The sequence below is a fragment of the Hyla sarda genome, chromosome 1, assembly GCF_029499605.1.
Source record: "Hyla sarda isolate aHylSar1 chromosome 1, aHylSar1.hap1, whole genome shotgun sequence".
NCBI classification, from domain to species: domain Eukaryota; kingdom Metazoa; phylum Chordata; class Amphibia; order Anura; family Hylidae; genus Hyla; species Hyla sarda.
The window spans coordinates 558,867,362-558,890,692 of record NC_079189.1 but is presented as its reverse complement, the minus strand read 5'-3'; the positions used below and the strand labels follow the sequence as shown (position 1 = coordinate 558,890,692).

Genomic DNA, 23,331 nt, shown 5'->3' with positions numbered 1-23,331 from the left:
CCTAGACAGTCAGTGGCTATCTGGCAATACTGGGAGTAGTTGTTTTGCAACAGCTGGAGGCTCCGTTCTGGAAACAGTGGCGTACCAGACGTTTGTCATTTTTATTGGGGAGGGGGGCTGTGTAGGGGGTATGTGTATATGTAGTGTTTTTTACTCTTTATTTTATTTTGTGTTAGTGTAGTGTAGTGTTTTTAGGGTACAGTCGCACGGGCAGGGGTTCACAGTGGTTTCTCGCTGGCAGCTTGAGCTGCAGCAGAAAATTTGCCACAGCTCAAACTTGCAGTCGGATACTTACTGTAATCCTCCGCCCATGTGAGTGTACCCTGTATGTTCACATTGGGGTGGGGGGTGGTCATCAAGCTGTTACAAAACTACAACTCCCAGCATGTACGGTCTATCAGTGCATGCTGGGAGTTGTAGTTTTGCAACCGCTGGAGGCTCCGTTTTGGAAACAGTGACGTACCAGACGTTTTTCAATCTTATTGGGGAGGGGAGGGGGGCTGTGTAGGGGTATGTGTATATGTAGTGTTTTTTACTTTTTATTTTATTTTGTGTTAGTGTAGTGTAGTGTTTTTAGGGTACAGTCACACGGGCGGGGGTTCACAGTAGTTTCTCGCTGGCAGTTTGAGCAGCGGCAGAAAATTTGCCGCAGCTCAAACTTGCAGCCGGATACTTACTGAAATCCTCCGCCCATGTGAGTGTACCCTGTACGTTCACATTGGGGGGGGAGAAACAACCAGCTGTTGCAAAACTACAACTCCCAGCATGTACGGTCTATCAGTGCATGCTGGGAGTTGTAGTTTTGCAACAGCTGGAGACACACAGGTTGTGAAACACAGAGTTTGGTAACAAACTCAGTGTTTTGCAACCAGTGTGCCTTCAGCTGTTGCAAAAGCTACAACCCCCAGCATGTACGGACAGCGGAAGGGCATGCTGGATCTTGTAGTTATGCAACAGCCGGAGGCATACTACATTGGCTGGGGATGCTGGGGATTGTAGTTATGCAACAGCTGGAGACACACTGGTTTGCTACTTAACTCAGTGTGCCTTCAGCTGCAAAACTACAACTCTCAGCAGTCACCGACAGCCAACGGGCATGCTGGGAGTTGTAGTTATGCAACCACCAGATGCACCACTACAACTCCCAGCATGGACTTTAGCTGATTGTGCAAGCTGGGAGTTGTAGTTATACAACAGCTGAAGGTACACTTTTCCATAGAAAGAATGTGCCTCCAGCTGTTGCAAAACTACAAGTCCCAGCATGCCCATAAGGGCATGCTGGGAGTTGTGGTGGTCTTCCTCCTGCTGTTGCATAACTACAGCTCCCAGCATGCCCTTTTTGCATGCTGGGAGCTGTCGCTAAATAACAGCAGGAGGCTGTCACTCACCTCCTGCTGCTGCTCAGGGAACAGGTCAGTCCTGCCGCCGCCGTCGCTCCTGGGGCCCCGATCCCAACAGGGACGCCGGGGATCGGGGTCCCCAGCACCCGGGGTCTTCTGCCCGCACCCGCTCACGTCCTCCGGAAGAGGGGCGGAGTGGGTTGCGGGAGTGACACCCGCAGCAGGCGCCCTGATTGGTCGACGAATCAGGGCGATCGTGAGGTGGCACCAGTGCCACCTCACCCCTGCTGGCTCTGGCTGTTCGGGGCCGTCTCTGACGGCCCCGATCAGCCAGTAATTCCGGGTCATCGGGTCACTGGAGACCCGATTGACCCGGAATCCGTCGCAGATCGCTGGACTGAATTGTCCAGCGATCTGCGGCAATCGCCGACATGGGGCGGGGGCCGGAAATGCTCAGGGCGTATCCATAGGCCCTCGGTCCTTAAGGACTTGGAAACGGGGGCGTATGGATACGCCCTATGTCCTTAAGGGGATAAGGACTCAGGGCTTACTTGTACGCCCTGGTCCCGTTAACGGGGTTTAAACCGTTCTCACGACCGGAGAACGCTTTAAACCCAGTGGGTCCCGACTGCTATCAGCAACCAGGGACCAGGGTTAATCCCGGGGACGGCCGATCGGGCCGATGCTCGGCATTAACCCTTTAGACACCGAAGTCAAAGTTGATTGCGGCATCTAAAGCAAAACCAAAAGTATCCCGGCAGCTCAGCGGAGCTGATCGGGAATATTGCGACATAATCGTGATCTCCCGATCAGCTTACTGGACGACAGGAGTGTCCTCACCTGCCTCCTCGTCGTCTGATCTGCAATCTGCTGCTCCAAGCCTGCTCCGCAGGCTAGAGCAGCAGAGTGCCGAGAACACTTATCAATGATATGCTATGGCATAGCATTAGTCAGTATATGCAATCAGAAGATTGCATGGTATAGCCCCCTATGGGGGCTAAAAAAAAAAAAAAAAAAATAGTAAAAAGTGTTTAAAAGTTAATAAACGTTAATTAACCCCCTCTATTACAAGTTTAAATCACCCCCCTTTTCCCATTTTTTAAATAAAATAATGTAATAAAAAATAAAAATCATCATATGTGGTACTGCCGTGTGTGTAAATGTCCGAACTATTAAAATATAAGGTTAGCTAAACCACATGGTCGATGAAAAAGTCCCATGAAAACAATAATGGTACCGATAAAAACTACAGACCACGGTGCAAAAAATTAGCCCTCATATAGCCCCGTATGTGGAAAAATAAAAAAGTTATAGGGGTCAGAAGATGATCATTTTAAACATACTAATTTTGGTTCATGTATTTAGTTAAATAGTAGTTATATAAAATAAAACCTACATAAATTGGGTATCCTTGTGACCGTATGGACCTACAGAATAAAAAAGGTGTCATTTTTACGAAAAGTGCACTGCGTAAAAACGGAAGCCTTCAAAAGTTGTAAAATGGATGAAGGGGAGGAGGAAAAAACGAAAATGCAAAAACCAAAATAGTTTTGAGTACTTAAAGGACAACTGCAGCGCAATATACACTTATCCCCTATCTACAAGATAGGGGATAAGTGTTTGATCGCAGGGGGTCCGACCGCTGGGACCCCCCTCGATCTCCCTAACGGGGCATCGCCATTAGCGCTCATGGTGACGTAGCGTCGACCTAGAGGTCGACGGTGACGCCGCGTCACCTCCCCGTCCCCATACAGTTCTATGGGGGAGACGGAGAGGCACGAACGCTGCCTCCCCGCCTCTACCATAGAGATGTATGGAAGAGGCGTGCCGGCTGCAACGTCATGCTGCGGCTGGCACGCCCCCAGCAGGGTACAGCCGCGGCCCCGTACAGGAAATCACAGGGGGTCCCAGTGGTCGGACCCCCCCGCAATCAAACACTTATCCCCTATCCTGTGGATAGGGGATAAGTGTTAATCACGCTGCAGATGTCCTTTAAGGTAAAAATGGGCTGAGTTCTTAAGGGGTTAAAATATAACGTTATTGAAACCACACGGTCAATCGCGTAAACATAAAAAAATACCAAAGCCCAGAATTTCAGATTTTCCAAAAAATTATGAAAAAGTCCCATGAAAACAACAAATGGTACAGATAAAAACAACAGATCGCATACATCCCTGTATATGGAAAAATAAAAATGTCATGGGGGTCAGAAGAGAACAATTTTAAGCATACTGATTTTCGTACACAAGTAATTTTTTCAAAGCAGTAAAATAAAAGAAAACCTATATAAATTGGGTATCATTGTAATCGTATTGACCTTCAGAATAAATATATTGTGCACTGCGTAGAAACAGAAGCCCCAAAAATTAGCAAAATGTTCTTGTTTTTTTAATTTTGTCCCAAAAATATACATATTTTTTTTTTCCTGTAGACTTTGTGGTAAAATGAGTGGTATCAATATACAAGTGGCGCAAATAACAAGTCCTCGCATGGGTCTGTAGGTGGAAAATTGGAAGAAATGGCTATAAGAAGATGAGGAAAAAAACGAATGCTCAAAAACTAAAAGGGGCGTCTTTAAGGGGCTAAATTTCCCAATAACCAGGTATCATTTTCCCTTACATTAGAGGGGTGTTTCATAACCAGGGTGCCTCCAGCTGTGGCAAAACTACAACTCTCAGCATGCCCGGACAGCCTTTGACTGTCCGGGCATACTGGGAGTTGTAGTTTTGCCACAGCTGGAGGCACCCTGGTTGGGAAGCATTACACTATTGCTTACCATGCAATTTCTTAATCTCCTAGTATTTATTAATATAAAAGTTTTACAAGTGTTTTGGAAGAAATTCCCTAAACAAGACTATGCCTGTCATACTTTATTGCAATATAAGCCATATATATTAAATCATATCATATATTGTGAATTATCGCGATATATCGTAAATTCTAATACCGCTTTCCATCTGACAGGGAAGAACCCCTCCCGTCCCCATAGTAACAAAACGCTGCAGCAGTACGCCGCGTCACGTGACTCACCCACAGCCACCGAGACCCCGCCCCTGTCCCTGTCCCTCCCGCGCTTCTTTTGCCGCCACTCACCAGCGCTACCCGGCAGTTGGCGCTCGAAAGTTCAACGGGCATGTGACTTTGCGGTTGCCATGGAGATGAGTCGGGGGGGGGGGGGGGGGGGGAAAGTAAAGCGCCTACTTTGTGTCCATGGTAACCAAAAAGGCTGGATGCAGAAGCTGAAGTACCAGTTTACTTCACCTGTTACCTAGCCAGTAATAATGTGTGTATATATATATATATATATATATATATATATATATATATATAGTAACTTTATAAATGTTTGAAAAATAAAACGTTACAGCTCATGAGAAGACATGACATGCTACTATGTTCATCCCCAACCTGTGCTTCTCCAGCTGTTGTAGGACTACAACTCCCGGCATGCTGAAAGCAGCCAGGGCATGCTGAGAGTTGTAGTTTTGCAACAGTTGGATGTCCCTATACACTATATCAGTGGTCTCCAACTGCAGACCTCCAGCTGTTGCAAAACTACAACTCTCAGCATGCTAATGGCTGTTTACACATGCTGGGAGTTATAGTTTTGCAACAGCTGAATCAGTCGGTGCTGTTGTGCATGGAATGTCGGCTTGGAATTTCTCCGGGTGGGCATACTGTAGTTTCAATGCGCCCTTATTTTCCCATTTCTATTCTTTTACATTCTTTTGTTATTTATTTATTGGCATTTTGTATTATGGGGGAATAAATATATATATATATATATATATATATATATTAGTATATATTTTAATATTTATTTTAATAAATTTTTTAGTCAGAGAGTCATCGAATTAAGTACCTATACCTATGTATTACAGTGAACAGTCATATTGTCGATCCATTAGTGGAGCCTGCCTACAGGCTGTAATAGCAGGTCTGTCATGGCAGCCACAGGGCATTCGGAAGCGCTCAGGCTGCCATGACAAGTCCATTATGTCAGGGGAGAGCCGATTTGGCCTGTACTGTTCATTGTAGCTTCTAACCATCTAGATGCCACTGTCAGGGTTAAAGGAAGGATATGGGGATAAGTTATAGATCGGAGGGGTGGTCCTACCTCTGGGGTCCCCCTCCCTCCCCCCGTAATCTACCGTACAGAACCGCGGCAGTCGGCAGGAAGAGGGCGTTCTGTTCTCCGTATGACGCGGCGGCCGACACGCCCCTCCATGTATCCCATAGAGATACATGGAGGGATGCAGGGGGCATGTCTGCCGCAGCTTCCAGCGGGGGTCGGAACAAGACTTCCTGCGGACTGCCGCGGTACAGGAGATCGCAGGGGTTCCAGCGTTCGGACCCCTGTGATCTATAACTTATCAGTACTTATCCTCTATCCTTTGGAAAGAGGATAAGTTATATTTCACTACAGTATTCCTTTAAATAACCAGTTTTGGAGCTCGCTCTGTGCCAGTGAGTGCGCATGCACACCAAAATTGGCGCATCCGGCGGCAGAATTTTAAAACCACCTGCTTCGGTATCCCTTCCGGATCCATGCCATACTCGATTCATTTCAATGATCTGAACTAACTCCAGTCGGCTCATTTTCCGACCGTATCTGGCTTCTGAACTGGACTGAAAGCCGGAGCAGACCATAGTTTTCAGTCAGGGTTAAAAGCCGGTTACGGTTGGAAAATGAGCCAACTGGAGTCTCTATCTGATTCAGTTAGGCTCATTGAAATGAATGGGGTACTGCATAGATCTGGCAGGGAAACACCAGCAGGCATTTTTTAAATGTTGCCGCCGGATGTACAAATTGTGTCGTGCATGCACCTTGCTGAACATGGCTGTGAGCGGTTTCCAAGCACTTTTCATATCTCCTAATGACACCATAATGTACTGTTACATCATGGGTCATTCAGGGGTTAATACTTTTCTTGTTTTTTTGATGGCACCATTTATGACAGCACTGTGCATTGTAGTCATCTTTACAAAATGACATTCATTTCAGAATTGGCACCTAAATGCCTGAACGGAGCAATGTTTACCTTCCTGTATAGAACTATGCAATAGGTTACAAAGCTTCCTGCTCCGTCTCCAGCACAAAACCCAGCTCCATAGAATCACATTACCCTGGGTCTCATGCTGGAGACGGGTGCTGTGGAGAAGGAGCAGGAAGCTTTGTTAGGCTGGGTTCACATATGTACAGCATCCGGCATAGGTCTCGATGCAACTGATGCCACAACTGATGACAAGCTGTCATCAGTTGTATGGCATCCAACATTTCTGCACAGCGTGTCCAACCATCCGGCATCAAAATTGAGATGCTGGATGATTGTGAACTGTCCCATTCAAATGAATGGAATCAGTTTTAGCATCAGTTTTCCTCTGTGCATGCCGGAGGGAAACTATGCTGGACGCTTAAAATATGTAAATCCAGCCTAACCTATACGGCAGAGAGTGGGAAAAACTGTACACCATTCAGGCATTTAGGTGTGGATTTGGAAATGAATGTCACTGTAAAAGATAACTATAGTACGACAGACATAATTTTAAACAAATTCAGTGATCATTGGAGGTACCCTGTTATTTTGTTGGTCAGTGCCATAACAGCAATACCAATTGTATTTAGTTATTGTTATATTTCACTACTAAAAAAAACTTAAATAAATTGTGCTTTGAATGTCCATATTATGACCACCCTGACGTTTAATATTTCGGTTGATGGATTTGTGGTTGAGAGCTTGTTGTTTTCACGCAGGCTGTAGTTTTTATCGATACTATTATAGGATACATAGTACTTTTTAATCGCTTTTAAGCACATTCAATCCAAAAAATATATATATCTGTGATTTCTCTCTTTATTTTTGAAAGTTCTCAGTTCTCTATTTTTTTTTTATCACATGACAGAATATTAGGCAGGCATCCTTACTTGCTCCAGGGTTAATCCTATCTTATATAATGAATAATAAGTTAAAAAAAATATCATTCACCACCTAATAGAAAAACAGCAATAAGCACTGTCATCCATGAGGACACATTCAGCAGTTATCTTGTTGTCATGACCATATATTACTGTAAAAAGAACAAAGGAACATAATTACTTTAGCTTTATATTCTTCTAGGGAGAAATAGATACATAGATTGATGTGAACTAGATGTAAGATAGATAGATTTGATAGATATTAGACAGATATGTTGATAATTGAAAAATGACAAAGATATCAGATAGATAGATATGCTATAGATAGAATAGATTGAGAGATGATAGACAAATAAACAAACGTGATAGATATTCCATAGATAGATAGATAGATAGATAAACATGTAAGATAGGTAAGTAAATGTTAGACAGATATGATGTATATATATAGACAACAGAAGAAAAATGTAGATATTACTTAAATACATAAATAAATAAATAGACAGTTATATACATGTATGGATATGACATAGATAAAAAATATATAATAAATAAAAGATAAATAGATAGATACAGTAGAAGATAAATACATAGATGATAGATAAGCTGTGATCATATGTTGCAGTTGCATTGCCGTTTAATTGCAGTACTGCAGCATTTTTACTGTGATTATGCAGTAATGCAACAGTGCAAATGCAAGGTGTGAACACAGCCACACATAGGTGACAGATGATAGATAGACAGATAGATAGATATGAGATAGATACAAATGAGATAGATAGACAGATAGATAGATAGATAGATAGACAGACAGACAGATAGGAGATATATACATATGAGATAGATAGATAGATATGAGATAGATACATATGAGATAGATAGATAGATGGATAGATAGATAGATATGAGATAGATAGATAGATATGAGATAGATATGAGATAGATCGATAGATTTGAGATAGATGATAGATAGATATGAGATAGATAGATAGATAGATATGGGTAGATACATTAATATATCAAATAGATCGAGAGATAATATAGAGAGGTACATATAAAACTAAAGTATACTGAGAGACAAACAAAAGGAGGAAAGAATGATAACTAGATAGATAGATAGATAGATATAGATAGATATGAGATAGATATAAATAGATAGATATGGGTAGATACATTAAATAGATCAAATTGATCGAGAGATAATATAGAGAGGTACATAGAAAACTACAGTATACTGAGAGACAAACAAAAGGAGGAAAGAATGATAACTAGATAGATAGATATGAGATAGAAAGACCGAGATATGTAGATAGATAGATAGATAGATAGATAGATAGATAGATAGATATGAGATAGATAGATAGATATGAGATAGAAAGACAGATAGATATATAGATAGATAGATATGAGATAGAAAGACAGATAGATAGATATGAGATAGATAGATATAAATAGATATGGGTAGATACATTAAATAGATCAAATTGATCGAGAGATAATATAGATTGTAAATAATATGACCGATAAAAAGAGTAGATTGAGAAACAAACATAAAAAAATGACAAAACAAAGAAAGAATGGGATAGATATATTATTAGATAGATAGATCGATGCAGATAGGTATGGATATCATACTATTACTTCTTCTATAACAATACTAATAATAATACTAATAATAATTCATATCACATCCTGGTCAGTTACATAAAATAAATATCGCCTTTTACTATTTTGCTATACACACATATAATCTTATATTTGTCCACACAATACTCCATATACACGTGTATCCGTTGATATCCCCCGTGTCCCCCGGATAACCCGCTGGCACATAATAATAGTAATAATAATAATACAGTTGCTCCTGGCATGTTTGGGTAACTATGGCACCGGCAGCCGCTCCTCTCCCCCGCCTATGGCAGCCGCTCCGGCGGGTACCGCTCGGTTATCAGTTACCTCCATCAGCCTCAGACTGGCGCTAGAGGACACAGCCTGAGGGTCAATACACAGTCTACACTGACAGCAGGGAATCCCCGCCAGTGACGTCACGGAGCTCTCCACCAATCACGTGAAAGACACTACGCTTCCCGCTGCAGCAGGCGCCCCCCGGCAGATCCTCCAGACTAGAGGGATTCCCTCCCGTGACGTCACTAATAGAACGTTTCCTCTCCTTGCCCTGAACTCTTCCACCAATCAGAGGGCAGCAAGGTGATTCCCGCTCCATCCGCCGCCCGGTCTCTACCTTTATATAGGAGAATGGTCCCCATGGGAGCATCACAAGCTGCAGGGAGACAAAGAAAAGGGAGAAGCAGCCAGAGTAGGAGCAAATAGAGGAAAACCATGGAGTGGAAGCTGGAGAGACTGTCATGTCCAAGAATTAAGACAGATGAGCATGTGATGTGGGTAAGAGCCTGGAATCTGGGGGGGTCTCCATGTGTCTGGTCAGACTAGAGAGAAGATACATTGATGATGTTTGTCTCCTCAGGAAAGTGTTATGAAGACTCTTGGAAAAGACTTCAGATGGAGCAAGAAAGCAACTTTACAGAAGATAAACAAGGTCAGTGCTGAGCCTAGGTCTACAAACTTCACATGTTGCAAAACTACAACTCCCAGCATGCCCGGACAGCCAACGGCTGTCCGGGCATGCTGGGAGTTGTAGTTTTGCAACAAACTTGAGCTCCGCTCTTTGGAAACCACTCATATAGTGTACAGGGACATCCAAATGTTGCAAAACTACAACTCCCAGTATGCCCTGGCTGCTTTCGGCATGCTGGGAGTTGTAGTTTTGAAACAAACTTGAGCTCCGCTCTTTGGAAACCACTGATATAGTGTACAGGGACATCCAAATGTTGCAAAACTACAACTCCCAGCATGCCCTGGCTGCTTTCGGCATGCTGGGAGTTGTAGTTCTGCAACAGCCAGAGAAGCTCAGGTTGGGGATGAACGTACTAAGCTTGTCATTAGAGATGAGCGAACATACAGTAAATTCGATTCGTCACGAACTTCTCGGCTCGGCAGTTGATGACTTTTCCTGCATAAATTAGTTCAGCTTTCAGGTGCTCCGGTGGGCTGGAAAAGGTGGATACAGTCCTAGGAGACTCTTTCCTAGGACTGTATCCACCTTTTCCAGCCCACCGGAGCACCTGAAAACTGAACTAATTTACGCAGGATAAGTCATCAACTGCCGAGCCGAGAAGTTTGTGACGAATCGAATTTACTGTAAGTTCGCTCATCTCTACTTGTCATGTATTGTCATGTAGTATACCGTTTGTCCACCGGCAATAGTCACTTACCGAGAAAATGCACAATAATGACTTCTGGACATTCTTATATTCATACAATATGGGGGACATTTATCTAAGCATTTAGTAGTTTTTTTTTTTTTTTTGCTTAAAATTGTGGCAAAAAAGTTGCACGTGCGACTACGCTCTTTTTTCTGCGACTTTTTGCATGTTCAGTGTCCTAAGCAAAAAATAAAAATCTTGCTTACCAAAGCAAAAAGTGATTTTTGACTTGCAGGGGTCAGAGATTTATCAAGTGCGAGAGTCGCAAAAAAGTCGCATGGCATGAAAAAAAGCTACTAAATTTACTCCAGCTCAGACATAAAGCAGAAAAAGCCACTAACAAAGCAAAAAAAAAAAAAGAAAAATGCTTAAGTGAAAGAGATTTATCAACAGGCTGAAAGCAGTTGATAAATAAGTCACACATAAGCAAAAAAATTGTATGAAAAAAGAACTAAAAAAAGGAATACATAAGCAAAGATTAATAAATGTCCCGGCCGTTACAAAAATGTACTATTTCTTCCGTTCTTTCTCCTGTCACAAAATAACGTCCGTTATTAATAACGGGCTATGACGGGTTAAAAACGGATAATGTTAAAATCCCATAGACTGTAATTAACGGCCGTTTAACTGCTGATTTTAAGGGTTCTCATGACGGAACATTAAAACGGGACTTTAAAACGGATACATTTATAGTGTGAAAGGGGCCTTAGTAAATTAAAGGGTACCTTTCATCAAAAATACTTTTGATATATTATAGATTAATGTATTCAGAATAATTTTCCAATAGCATGTTATTAAAAAATATGCTTCTTTCTATTTAATTTCCCACTTTGAAAAAATTACCACTAGGGGTCTCCCTACCAGTCCTTTTTTATTTTATATATTTCAGACTTATTCTGGAGTCCTAAATCTCAGACTGCAGCCGGGACACAGACAAACTCAGCACTGCTCCCTGCCATGGCGTTTTTCTGTGTCCCGGCTGCAGTCTGAGATTTAGGACTCCAGAATAAGTCTGAAATCTATAAAAATTGTCATTTTTTCAAAGTGGAAAATTAAATAGAAAGAAGCATATTTTTGAATAATATGCTATTGGAAAGTTATTCTGCATACATTAATCTATAATATATCAAATGTTTTTTTTGATGAAAGGTACCCTTTAACTTAATAAATAGATTACTTATCTGATCCTAAGTTACAACCTGTATAGTACTTTAGAGCTGCATAATAACTTACAGAATTGTGAGTACAGCTCTGGAGTATAATACAGGCTGTCACTTAGAATGCATTATCTATACATGTAAAATAGGGGATGTACCCCCCTGCCCCCCTTCCCCCATAGCTAACTCTGACTTTTCCAAGAGATATACTTGGCTGTCTTGCTGGGAGTTGTAGTTTTGCAACACACTGGTTGGGAAACACTGCCCTGGACTCTCACCTATGACTCTTGAACACATTAGAAATTTCCTTTAAAGGGGTACTCCGGTGGTAAACTTTTTTTTAAAATGAACTGGTGCCAGAAAGTTAAACAGATTTGTCAATTACTTCTATAAAAAAATCTTAATCCTTTCAGTACTTTTTAGCAGCTGTATGCTACAGAGGAAATTCTTTACTTTTTTTATTTCTTTTTTTGTGTTGTCCACAGTACTCTCTGCTGACACCTCTGTCCGTGTCAGGAACTGTGCAGAGTGGCATAGGTTTGCTATGGGGATACGGACATCAGGTGTCAGCAGAGAGCACTGTGGACAACACAAAAAAGAAATTCAAGAAATAAAGAATTGCCTCTGTAGCATACAGCTGCTAAAAAGTACTGAAAGGATTAAGATTTTTTTTTAATAGAAGTAATTTACAAATCTGTTTAACTTTCTGGCACCAGTTCATAAAAAAAAAAAAAAAGTTTTCCACCGGAGTACCCCTTTAAATAACAGCGTCCCTATAATGCCTGTACAAATTTTTACATCATTACATCTTTTGGAGTTCACATACATTTTCAGTGTTTCCCAGCCAGGATGCCTCCAGCTGTAGCAAGACTACAACTCACAGCCTTTGGTAGTTCTGCAACAGCTGGAGGCACCCTGGTTGGGAAACACTGGTGTGAAAAGAACATTTTGTCATAAAAAAAAAAAAAAATCAGGATAAAGTAGTTGTAATTTGATTAAAGGATCTTTCCAAGCCGTGAAGATTCCTGAAATGAGCAGAGACTTGTGACATTACTTTGATGAGACGGAGCGGTGAGGCAGTGCATTACTAGCTGGCTGTTGTGGTCCGATGAGACAGCTGCTAGATGCCCTCCACACTATACTGTCTGAGAACTTCTTTTGAAAGAGTAAGTGCGCCATCTACTGGAATTTTTGTGTAACTGAATAAAAAAAAAAAAAAAAAAACATTTCCAGGTATGAACATTGACATCCTATACAGTACCCAGGCCTTATCAATATACCTGTTTCAGGTAGGCAGTGTATTTTTAGCTGGCTGCTTGTTAATGTAATCAGCAGTCGCTAATACCCTGCCACCAGCAACGGAGATAAGACATCACTTCCAGGAGGTTGTTACCGAAAGAATGGCGGGTATTCCTTGTGTGTGGAAGGAAGGCAGTGTATGTTAGCTGGTCTCCTGGTAAATGCACCTGTTAACTTACATCTGCCCCCCTTCTGCATGCTCATTCATCCAGAGAACATAATACGTTGTATTAAAGCAGTGTTTCCCAACAAGGGTGCCTCCAGCTGTTGCAAAACTACAACTCCTAGCATGCCCGGACAGCCGAAGGCTGTCCGGGCATGCTAGGAGTTGTAGTTTTGCAACAGTTGGAAGTACCCTAGTTGGGAAACACTGCTTTAAAGGGGTACTACTGTGGAAATGTTTTTTTTTTTTTTTTTTTTAAATCAACTGGTGCCAGAAAGTTAGACAGATTTGTAAATCACTTCTATTAAAAAATCTTAATCCTTCCAGAACTTTTTAGGGGCTGTATACTAAAGAGAAATCCAAAAAAAGAAATGCATTTCCTGTGATGTCCTGACCACAGTGCTCTCTGCTGACCTCTGCTGTCCATTTTAGGAACTGGAGAAAATCCCCACAGCAAACATATGCTTCTCTGGACAGTTCCTAAAATGGACAGCAGAGGTCAGCAGAGAGCACTGTGGTCAGGACATCACAGGAAATGCAATTTCTTTTTGGATTTCTATTTAGTATACAGCCCCTAAAAAGTACTGGAAGGATTAAGATTTTTTTTAATAGAAGTGATTTACAAATCTGTTTAACTTTCTGGCACCAGTTGATTTAAAAAAAAAAAAGTTTTCCACCGTAGTACCCCTTTAAGTTGTTGGACCCACTGCTATATTTGGAATGTCACAAATGTATATGGTGTTAAAAGCCCTATAGGACTCTCCTGTAGTTGTCTTCCAGCTTTTAGGCTGTGGTCACATTGTGTACTTTTAGGCTTATTTAAAAAAAAAAAAAAAAAAATTATAATAATAATAAAAGTGCCCGGACAGTCATGCCAAAAACTTGCAACCGTTTTTGCAAAATGAATGTGTTCTACGTAAGTCTAGAGAAAAGTTGTCAGCACACACAGGCCCTGATTTACTGAATTTACTAATTCTGCACCTGAATTTTACACCGCACAACCTACACTTTTGAAAACACCCGGAGTGTTTTTTATTACAAGAAAATGGGCATGGTTAACAAAAAAATGGGAGTGTTCCCGACCAAAAGCAGAAATTTCTCGAAGTACTTCCAAAATCACTCCTGAAAAAGCTTGAGTTTGGCTCATAGAATAACCGACAGCCAAGAGGATGTGTAAAAACTACCAAAAGCGAGTGATTTTGGCAAAGGCACAGCTTAAAAGGGTACTCCGGTGAAAACCTTTTTTTTTTTTTAAATCAACTGGTGCCAGAAAGTTAAACAGATTTGTAAATTACTTCTATTAAAACATCTTAATCCTTCCTGTACTTATTAGCTGCTGAATACTACACCGGAAATTCTTTTCTTTTTGAAACACAGAGCTGTCTGCTGACATCACGAGCACAGTGCTCTCTGCTGACATCTCTGTCCATTTTATGAACTGTCCAGAACAGCATATGTTTGCTATGGGGATTTCCTTTTACCCTGGACAGTTCCTAAAAATGGACAGACGTCAGCAGAGAGCTCTGTGTTTCAAACGGAAAATAATTTCCACTGTAGTATTCAGCAGCTAATAAGTACGGGAAGGATTAAGATTTTTTAATAGAAGTAATTTACAAATCTGTTTAACTTTCTGGCACCAGTTGATTAAAAAAAAAAAAAAAAGTTTTTCACCGGAGTACCCCTTTAAATCTTGCATTTTTTTGCTTGTTTGGTTTGGCACATGCTATTGATGATTTGTATTCTATACGCATGTTTTTTTCTTTTAACTCGGAGTATGTGCAACACATTTTCCCCTGCGACACACAAAAAAAAAAACATTTGACAGAAAATGAACCGACACGTGCGACACATTAGTAAATCAGCTCCCAGAAAAAGAGGAGTGAAATCTAAAACACTCCAGAAAGAACACTCGGATTTTAGTAAATCAGGGCCACAGTGTATAAAAAAAGGTGGATTTCTTGCATTTGTAAAAACAAGTGACATGTGGCTTATTTATACTGATGCAAAAAATATGTCTGTCTTTTACAAACTGTGTGCACAACATACACGGAGAACATTCATTTTGTAAAAACGGATTAAAATTTTAATTGATTTTACAGACGCTATATATATATATATATATATATATCTATATATATATATATATATATATATATATATATATATATATATATATATATCTCACAACTAAAAATACATGTGAACATAGCCTGTGTGAACATAGCCTTATACATACCAAAGATACAAAGGAGAAGACAATACAGTCGTAGTGGATGTACCACTAGATGTAATGAGGACCATATACGTTAACAGGTTTACACAGTTGTAATGAGGGCCATCTAGGTTAACAAATTCACAGACATTGTCTTTACTGGCGATTTGTTTGTTTTTCCATTTTTTTTTTTTATATAGAGAATGATTACATTGTATATTTTAAGAATTGTTTTTGAATTGACTTCTTTAGTTTGTGCTTCATGTGTGTTGTATCTGTGGAAGGTCAAGCGGTTTGGCGAACGGCCACACAGACAACCCAGGAAACGCAGAATAAAGACAGTGCGTTGTATGTGTGGTGATTAGGCAGTGTATTGTTAGTTAGCTGTGGTGTGTATATCAGCTACTACGTACACTACCACATCAGCACATGTCATTGTCACCAGATGGTTAGGGTGGAAGGATAGGCTTGGCTTGCCAAAGCAACGTCTATGAGCAAGAAAATAAAATTAAAGGGGGAAAAGCTGGCCATTTGGCCAGTTGCCCATAGCAACCAATAAGATGGCTTCTTTAATTATTATTATTTTTTTTATGATGTGCAACTGATATTACAGATAAACACTGATAAGTACTGGAAGGAGTAAGATTTTTAAAAAGAAGTACGGTAATTCACAAATCTTTATAACTTTCGAGCACCAGTTGATTTGAACATTTTTGTTCCTCCGTAGTACCCCTTTAAGGCTAAGTTTCCACTTGGTTTTTTTTCTGGCAGTTTTTGGAATACTGCCACTGCAGTTTTTGAGACCAACTCAGAAGTGGATCCATGAGGCTAAGTTTCTACTTGTTTTTTTGGGGGAAAAATGCCAATTCTGCCTCATGGCGTTTTTTCGGCCAAAAAACGCTGCGGCCAGATGTTAGATGTAAATCAATGAGAAATCGCAAAATTCTTATTCTACTTTGTGTTTTTCACTTTGGCGTTTTTTAATCCTTTTGGCGATTTTTCACTCTTTTTTTGCGTTTTTCGGCTCCTTGTCGGTTTTCCAAAATCGCAGCATGTTGAGCCACTGGTGATTTTTTGGTCAAAATCATGGCGTTTTTCTCCCATAGAAGTCTATGAAACGATTAGTGGGTTTCAACTTTGGCGTTTTTGCAAGCGGTTTTTATTCTTTTTTGGACTTTAGCGATCCAAGAAATTGATGGAGATAACTTTTTTAATAAAATTTTGTAGGGTACCATTAAAAACAAAAAAAAGGTACTGTAGTGAAGGAAAAAATTGTATCTAACGAAATGTATCTTTTTTATAACAACATTTTTATTAATTTTTAAAACAGGGATCAATTTATGTGGGCGAGTGGGGACCTAAACATGTAGCCGACAATAATAAAAATGTAGTGTGTGTGTTTTTCACTTCTTTTCTTTAATTTTTACATTTTTTTAGGTAGTTCTTCTACTCCCAGCATGGAACACACTGTTCCATGATGGGAGTAGTAGTACCTATACTTATAGACAGATCACCCGTTACGATCCTCCTGTATAATGTATAGATGCGGCCGGCCGCTCTTCTATGGTCCCCTGCACTGCCGTATATATATACACCTATTCATATTTCCCGCAGGGAGCTGTGATTGGCCAGATGGTTCCAGCCAATCACAGCTCTCTGTGGGAAATATGAATTTGTGTATATATACGTCAGTGCAGGGGACCATAGAAGAACAGCCACATCTATACATTATACAGGAGGATCACAGCGGGTGTCAGGAGTGACATCCGCTGTGATCTTTCCTTAACTGCAAGTACTACTACTCCCAACATGGAGCACACTCTGCTCAATGCTGGGAGCTCTAGTACCTGCATTATTAGACAGATCGCAGCAGGTGTCAAAAGTTACACTCGCTGTGATCTGTCTATTAATGCAGGTAATATAGCTCCCAGCATGGAGCAGAGTGTGCTCCGTGTTGGGAGCAGTAGTACCAGCAGGTAAGAACAGATCACAGCGGGTATCACTACTGACACCCGATGTGATCGTCCTGTCTATAGCAGAGATGGAGCGGCCCAATACAGCGCTCGCATCTCCACACTATACTCCGGCCGGCCACTCACTCATTCATATTTCCGTCAGAGCTGTGATTGGCTGCAACCATCTGGCCAATCACCACTCTGGGCAGAAAATATTAATGAGTGATGTTCTATTCACATCACTGGCCGGAGTATAGTGCAGAGATGCGAACGCTGTATAGAGCCGCTATGCATCTCCACTATATTATGGATGATCGCATCGGGTGTCACGACTGATACCCGGGGCGATATGTCTATTAGTACAGGTACTACTACTCCCAGCATGGAACAGTCTGTTCCATGCTGAGAGTAATAGTACTACCTACAAAATTTTAAAAATAGAGAAAAAAAGTGTAACACACTCTTTGTTAAAAAAAATTTTTTTCTGGCTTTTTTTCTTCAACCCAAAAAACGCAAGACAAAAAACCAAGTAGAAACTTAGCCTAAGGGAGGAGAAGTGTAAGTTTTTCCTTTGTATGTTCCATTCCTTTTGAATACATTTCTGCAGTGGCAATTTTCCAAAAACTGCCAGAAAAAAAAAAACAAGTGGAAACATAGCCTTAGGAAGTTGCAGTACTTGCAAAAGTGCCGTGGCCCCACAAAACTGTTGATTGGCGGAGGTGCCAGAAGTCGAATCCCTGCCGATCTAATATTGATGGCCTATCTTCAGGATAGAATATCAATTTTATGAGGCTGAATAACCCATTTAAAGGAAATCTAAACCTAAATTATATCTGTCTGCTGTGTTGTTACACTGTGGTTATTTAGAGCTGCATTCTTAACTCTGCCTGTGGTCAGGTACACCCTATACCAGTGTTTCTCAAACAGAGAGGCTCCAGCTGTTGCAAAACTACAACTCCTAGCATGCCCAGGATCGTTATTATGAGCATTATAGTACCTTCAATATGGCGCTTTGTTTATCTGTAATATCAGTTTTAGTGATATGTAAATTAGGCAGTTTGGTGCACTGTGGGCGGTCCTTTACTCATCGGTGCACTAATATGGCCACATGCCCTTCCTCATAAATACTGATAGAGGAGTTGGTTTCCAAACGATGCACAAAAGTGTAAACGAACACCCCCCAGTGTACTGAATGGCCTCATTTGCATATCAATAAAACTGATAAAGAGAAAGAAAACAGATGAAAAGTGCAACAGAGCTTCATAGTGAAGCTACTATAATGCTCTTGGAAACCGGCTGACAAATGCCCCTCAATTACGTTCAACTAACATCACATCCAGATCGGATGTACATACAGTGGATCACCTACCTTCATATCAAGTGACTCCATTTCAGTATTTACATTATATCCTTGTAGATGCAACGTGAACTAAATTACGCACCAAAGATATTGGGAAATATGTTTGATCATATATTGTTATGTTTTTTTTCATGCACAAGGCCATGCCAGCTTTTTGGGTATATTGTGAATATAGAAATTTTATGGAGCAACTCGCAAAGTTTGGCATGGGAATGCTGCAGATTTTATGTACATTATCTTAAAGCCTATGGGCCCATACAGTACCTTTCATTTCATCTGAATACATTCAATTGTTTCTTCTCGCAGATTCATACCTGATCCGTTAAAAATAAAAATTGTGGCATGCTCCATTGTATGCTAAGCTATGGAGGTATTTTCTTGGAGGAGCATTCCTTCTTGTCAATAATACTTTTCTATATAGAGACACAAAGGGGGTGCGTTGTTTTCATACCCTGCACATATATGAAGTTCCACCTATTTTTAGTTTGCTGGATTTGAGCGCACTCCTCTTAGGAAATCCAGCGGCTCTGTGGTTGCCGGTTGCGCCCATTATAGAAATCTAGAGTGTAGATTTCTGTGACTTATGCTGTAGCAAATAAGGTTTAAGGGTCAGTTCACACATCCTTATCTTTGCTGCGGATTTGTTGCAGCATATTTTGCAGCCCATTGACTTCAACAGGTAGCAAAACATGCTGCAGTAAATCTGCAGAAAAAGATAAGATGTGTAAACTGACCTTAAAGTCACATGTAAACAGAGCACATCCCCTCCATACGAAGCCATGCTCTCTTCCAGGCCTGCCTCCTTCTATCCCGTCCTCCTATCTTGACCTCATATCCCGTCCTCATATCCCAACCTCATATCCCATCCTCATATCTCGACCTCCTATCCCAACCTCCTCTCTTTGTGAGATGGGGTGTGGCTTGCAAGCCAGACTGACACATTCACCAGGAGATGCAGAGCAGAGCTTGTGGAGTAAGGTACTGGAAGTCCCATATACTTGCCTAAGGGTGTAGGTAAGGGTTAATTTAACTATCATATCTTTTTATTTGACATATAAGTAATATGTGTACTTGGTATTATTGAAATATCTCCAGCCGTACGGAAGTTATGTGGGAACATACATTTCCCATTGATTTGCATGGGATTTTAAATAAAAACCCTGACCCTCACAAATGGGGGTAGTTAAGGGTTAAATGAACTATCCTATATTTTAAGTGGACATATAAGTAACATGTGACCAAGTATTATCGAAATATCTCCAGCCTTTTGGAAGTTATGCTGGAACATATATTTCCCATAGACTTGTATGGGACATTAAACAAAAACTCCGACCCTGGCAAATGGGGGTGAGTAAGGGTTGAATCACCTATCCTATGTTTGTTGTTGACATATAAGTAACATGTGTGCCAAGTTTCATGTTAACATCTTCAGCCGTGATGCTGGAACATACACACACACATACACACATTAGGGGAGATTTATCAAAACCTGTGCAAAGGAAAAGTTGCCCAGTTGCCCATGGCAACCAATCAGATCGCTTCTTTCATTTTGCAGAGGGCTTGTTAAAAATGAAAGAAGCAATCTGATTGGTTGCTATGGGCAACTGAGCAACTCTGGACAGGTTTTGATAAATCTCCCACATTGAGTTTTATATATATATATAGATATACCAATCGCGCAGTTTAGTAAATCTTCCCCTTTGTTTTTGTCTATAGAATGCACACTTTACACATGTATTATCACAATTATCTATTCAGCTATTTGGTTGATGCATTTTTACTTTTTGTTCTATGCATGAATGCTGCCAAATTATATATATATATATATATATATATATATATATATATATATATATATATATATATATATATATATATATATCTGGGATCAAATAAAACCAAACAGACATTTCCAAATAACACTGTATTGCTTAGCAAAAAAAAAAATTATAATAAAATAATATATATATATATATATATATATATTTATATATATATATATATTTTACAATTGGTCATTATTCAATATATTGGTGCCCTAAAACATACACAACATTCTGGGTGCTGGGTACGTTTATTATAAGATGTTACACATGGGGAAAATTTATCAAGGCTGCACCAGACCCAACAATAATTTTCAAGTTTTTGAGCAATCAACAATTTGGAGACTTTTTGTTGGGTCTGCGCCATGCTTGCCAAGTGGGCGAGGAGGGGACCACAGCAGGGTGCGTGGCCTCCCTATGTGCTGAATATGCAAACCCTGCAGAAATTGTATAGCAGTATTTTCTAAACAGTGTGTCCTCAGCTATTGTAAAACTACAATTCCCAGCATGCCCGGACAGCCGTTGGCTGTCCGGGCATGCTGGGATTTGTAGTTTTGCAACAGCTGGAGACATACTGTTTGGAAAACGTTGTAGAGCATTACGAACAAAAGCGGAAGAATATCACTTAGTGCTAGCATGCACTATGGCATTTTGTCATGTGATACAGAGATCAATGTGGTACTTACTGTTAGGCTGTGTTCACACAGTGCAAAAGCTGCAATGTGAGTGCAATGTGCGAACACAGCCTTACACAATGAAACTCTCTCACATAATACCACACATATGCACCCTCAGATACGCCTACACATAGACATCTATGTAGCGGAACTCTGGACCCTGAGGGAATTATTCTATGAGCCCAACCATCTGTTGTATAGAAAAGTGCACACAGGTGAGTTTGTCAAGAAGGGCTGTAAAAATAATCAATAAAAAATATTTAACCACAGCAGCAAAAGGGGTTGTCCAGGAATAGAAAACCAGAGCAAATTTCTTCCAAAAACAGCACCACCCCAATCCTCAGGTTCTGTGTGGTATTGCAGCTCAGTTCCTTTGAAGTGAATGGAGACAAGTGGTAATACCACACACAACCTAAAGACAGGGGTAGGCGCTGTTTTTGGTACAATCTAGCTCTAGTTTTTCTCTTCCTGGACAAACCCTTTAAAGCTATAACAGGGGTGACTACTGTTCTGTTGTTATGCTAGTGCCCATTAGAGGATCCTGGTAGTCTGGTAGACAAGTCTGACCCTGGCTAAATCGTAATACACTGCTCAAATAAAGGGAACACTAAAGATAACACATCCTAGATCTGAATGAATGAACAAATCGTATGAAATACTTTCATCTTTACATAGTTGAATGTGCTGACAACAAAATCACAAACAAATTATCAATGGAAATCAAATTTATCAACCCATGGAGGTCTGGATATGGAGTCACATTCAAAATCAAAGGGGAAAACCCCACTACAGGCTGATCCAACTTTGATGTAATGTCCTTAAAACAAGTCACAATGAGGCTCAGTAGTGTGTTTGGCCTCCACGTGCCCATATGACCTCCCTACAAAGCCTGGGCATGCTCCTGATGAGGTGGCAGATGGTCTCCTGAGGGATGTCCTCCTAGACTTGGACTAAAGCATCCGCCAACTCCTGGACAGTCTGTGGTGCAATGTGGCGTTGGTGGATGAAGCGAGACATGATGTCCCAGATGTGCTCAATCGGATTCAGGTCTGGGAACAGCCAGGCCAGTCCATAGCATCAATGCCTTCCTCTTGCAGGAACTGCTGACACACTCCAGCCACATGAGGTCTAGCATTGTCTTGCATTAGGAGGAACCCAGGACCAACCGCACCAGCATATGGTCTCACAAGGGGTCTGAGGATCTCATCTCGGTACCTAATGGCAGTCAGGATACCTCTGGCAAGCACATGGAGGGCTGTGCGGCCCCCCAAAGAAATGCCACCCCACACCATTATTGACCCACCGCCAGCTGGAGGATGTTGCAGGCAGCAGAACGTTCTCCACGGCATCTCAAGACTCTGTTTGTCACATGTGCTCAGTGTGAACCTGCTTTCATCTGTGAAGAGCACAGGGTGCCAGTGGCAAATTTGCCAATCTTGGTGTTCTCTGGCAAATGCCAAATGTCCTGCATGGTGTTGGGCTGTAAGCACAACCCCCACCTGTGGACGTCTGGCCCTCATACCACCCTCATGGGGTCTGTTTCTGACAGTTTGAGTGGGCACATGCACATTTGTGGCCTGCTGGAGGTCATTTTGCAGGGCTCTGTCAGTGCTCATCCTGCTCCTCCAAAGGCGGAGGTAGCGGTCCTGCTGCTTGGTTATTGCCCTCCCACAGCCTCCTCCACGTCTCCTGATGTACTGGCCTGTCTCCTGGTAGCACCTCCATGCTCTGGACACTACGCTGACAGACACAGCAAACCTTCTTGCCACAGCTCACATTGATGTGCCATCCTGGATGAGCTGCACTACCTGAACCACTTGTGTGGGTTGTAGACTCCGTCTCATGCTACCGCTAGAGTGAAAGCACTGCCAGCATTCAAAAGTGACCAAAACATCAGCCAGTAAGCATAGGAACTGAGAAATGGTCTGTGGTCACCACCTGCAGAACCACTCCTTTATTGGGGGTGTCTTGCTGATTGCCTATAATTTCCACATGTTGTCTGTTGCATTTGCACAACATCATGTCAAATTGATTGTCAATCAGTGTTGCTTCCTGAGTGGACAGTGTGATTTCACAGAAGTGTCATTGTGTTGTTTAAGTGTTCCCTTTATTTTTTTGGGCAGTGTATATAAATATTTTAACCA

The 23,331-nt window shown here is 41.1% G+C and overlaps 1 protein-coding gene across 3 annotated transcripts in view; it reads left to right on the top strand.

The window, feature by feature from the left end:
• The first annotated feature begins 9,019 nt into the window (after positions 1 to 9,019).
• Positions 9,020 to 23,331, top strand: part of CDC20B (cell division cycle 20B) — a 39,451-nt gene continuing 25,139 nt past the window's right edge. The window contains exons 1-2 of one of the 3 annotated variants that reach the window (XM_056542340.1): positions 9,020 to 9,656; positions 9,743 to 9,814. In XM_056542340.1, coding sequence (XP_056398315.1) covers positions 9,752 to 9,814 — 63 coding nt within the window. In that variant the 5' untranslated portion in view covers positions 9,020 to 9,656; positions 9,743 to 9,751. Of the gene's footprint in view, positions 9,661 to 9,742; positions 9,815 to 19,576; positions 19,666 to 23,331 lie in introns of those variants that run through there. The other 2 variants (XM_056542329.1, XM_056542336.1) reach the window with 2 other exon arrangements.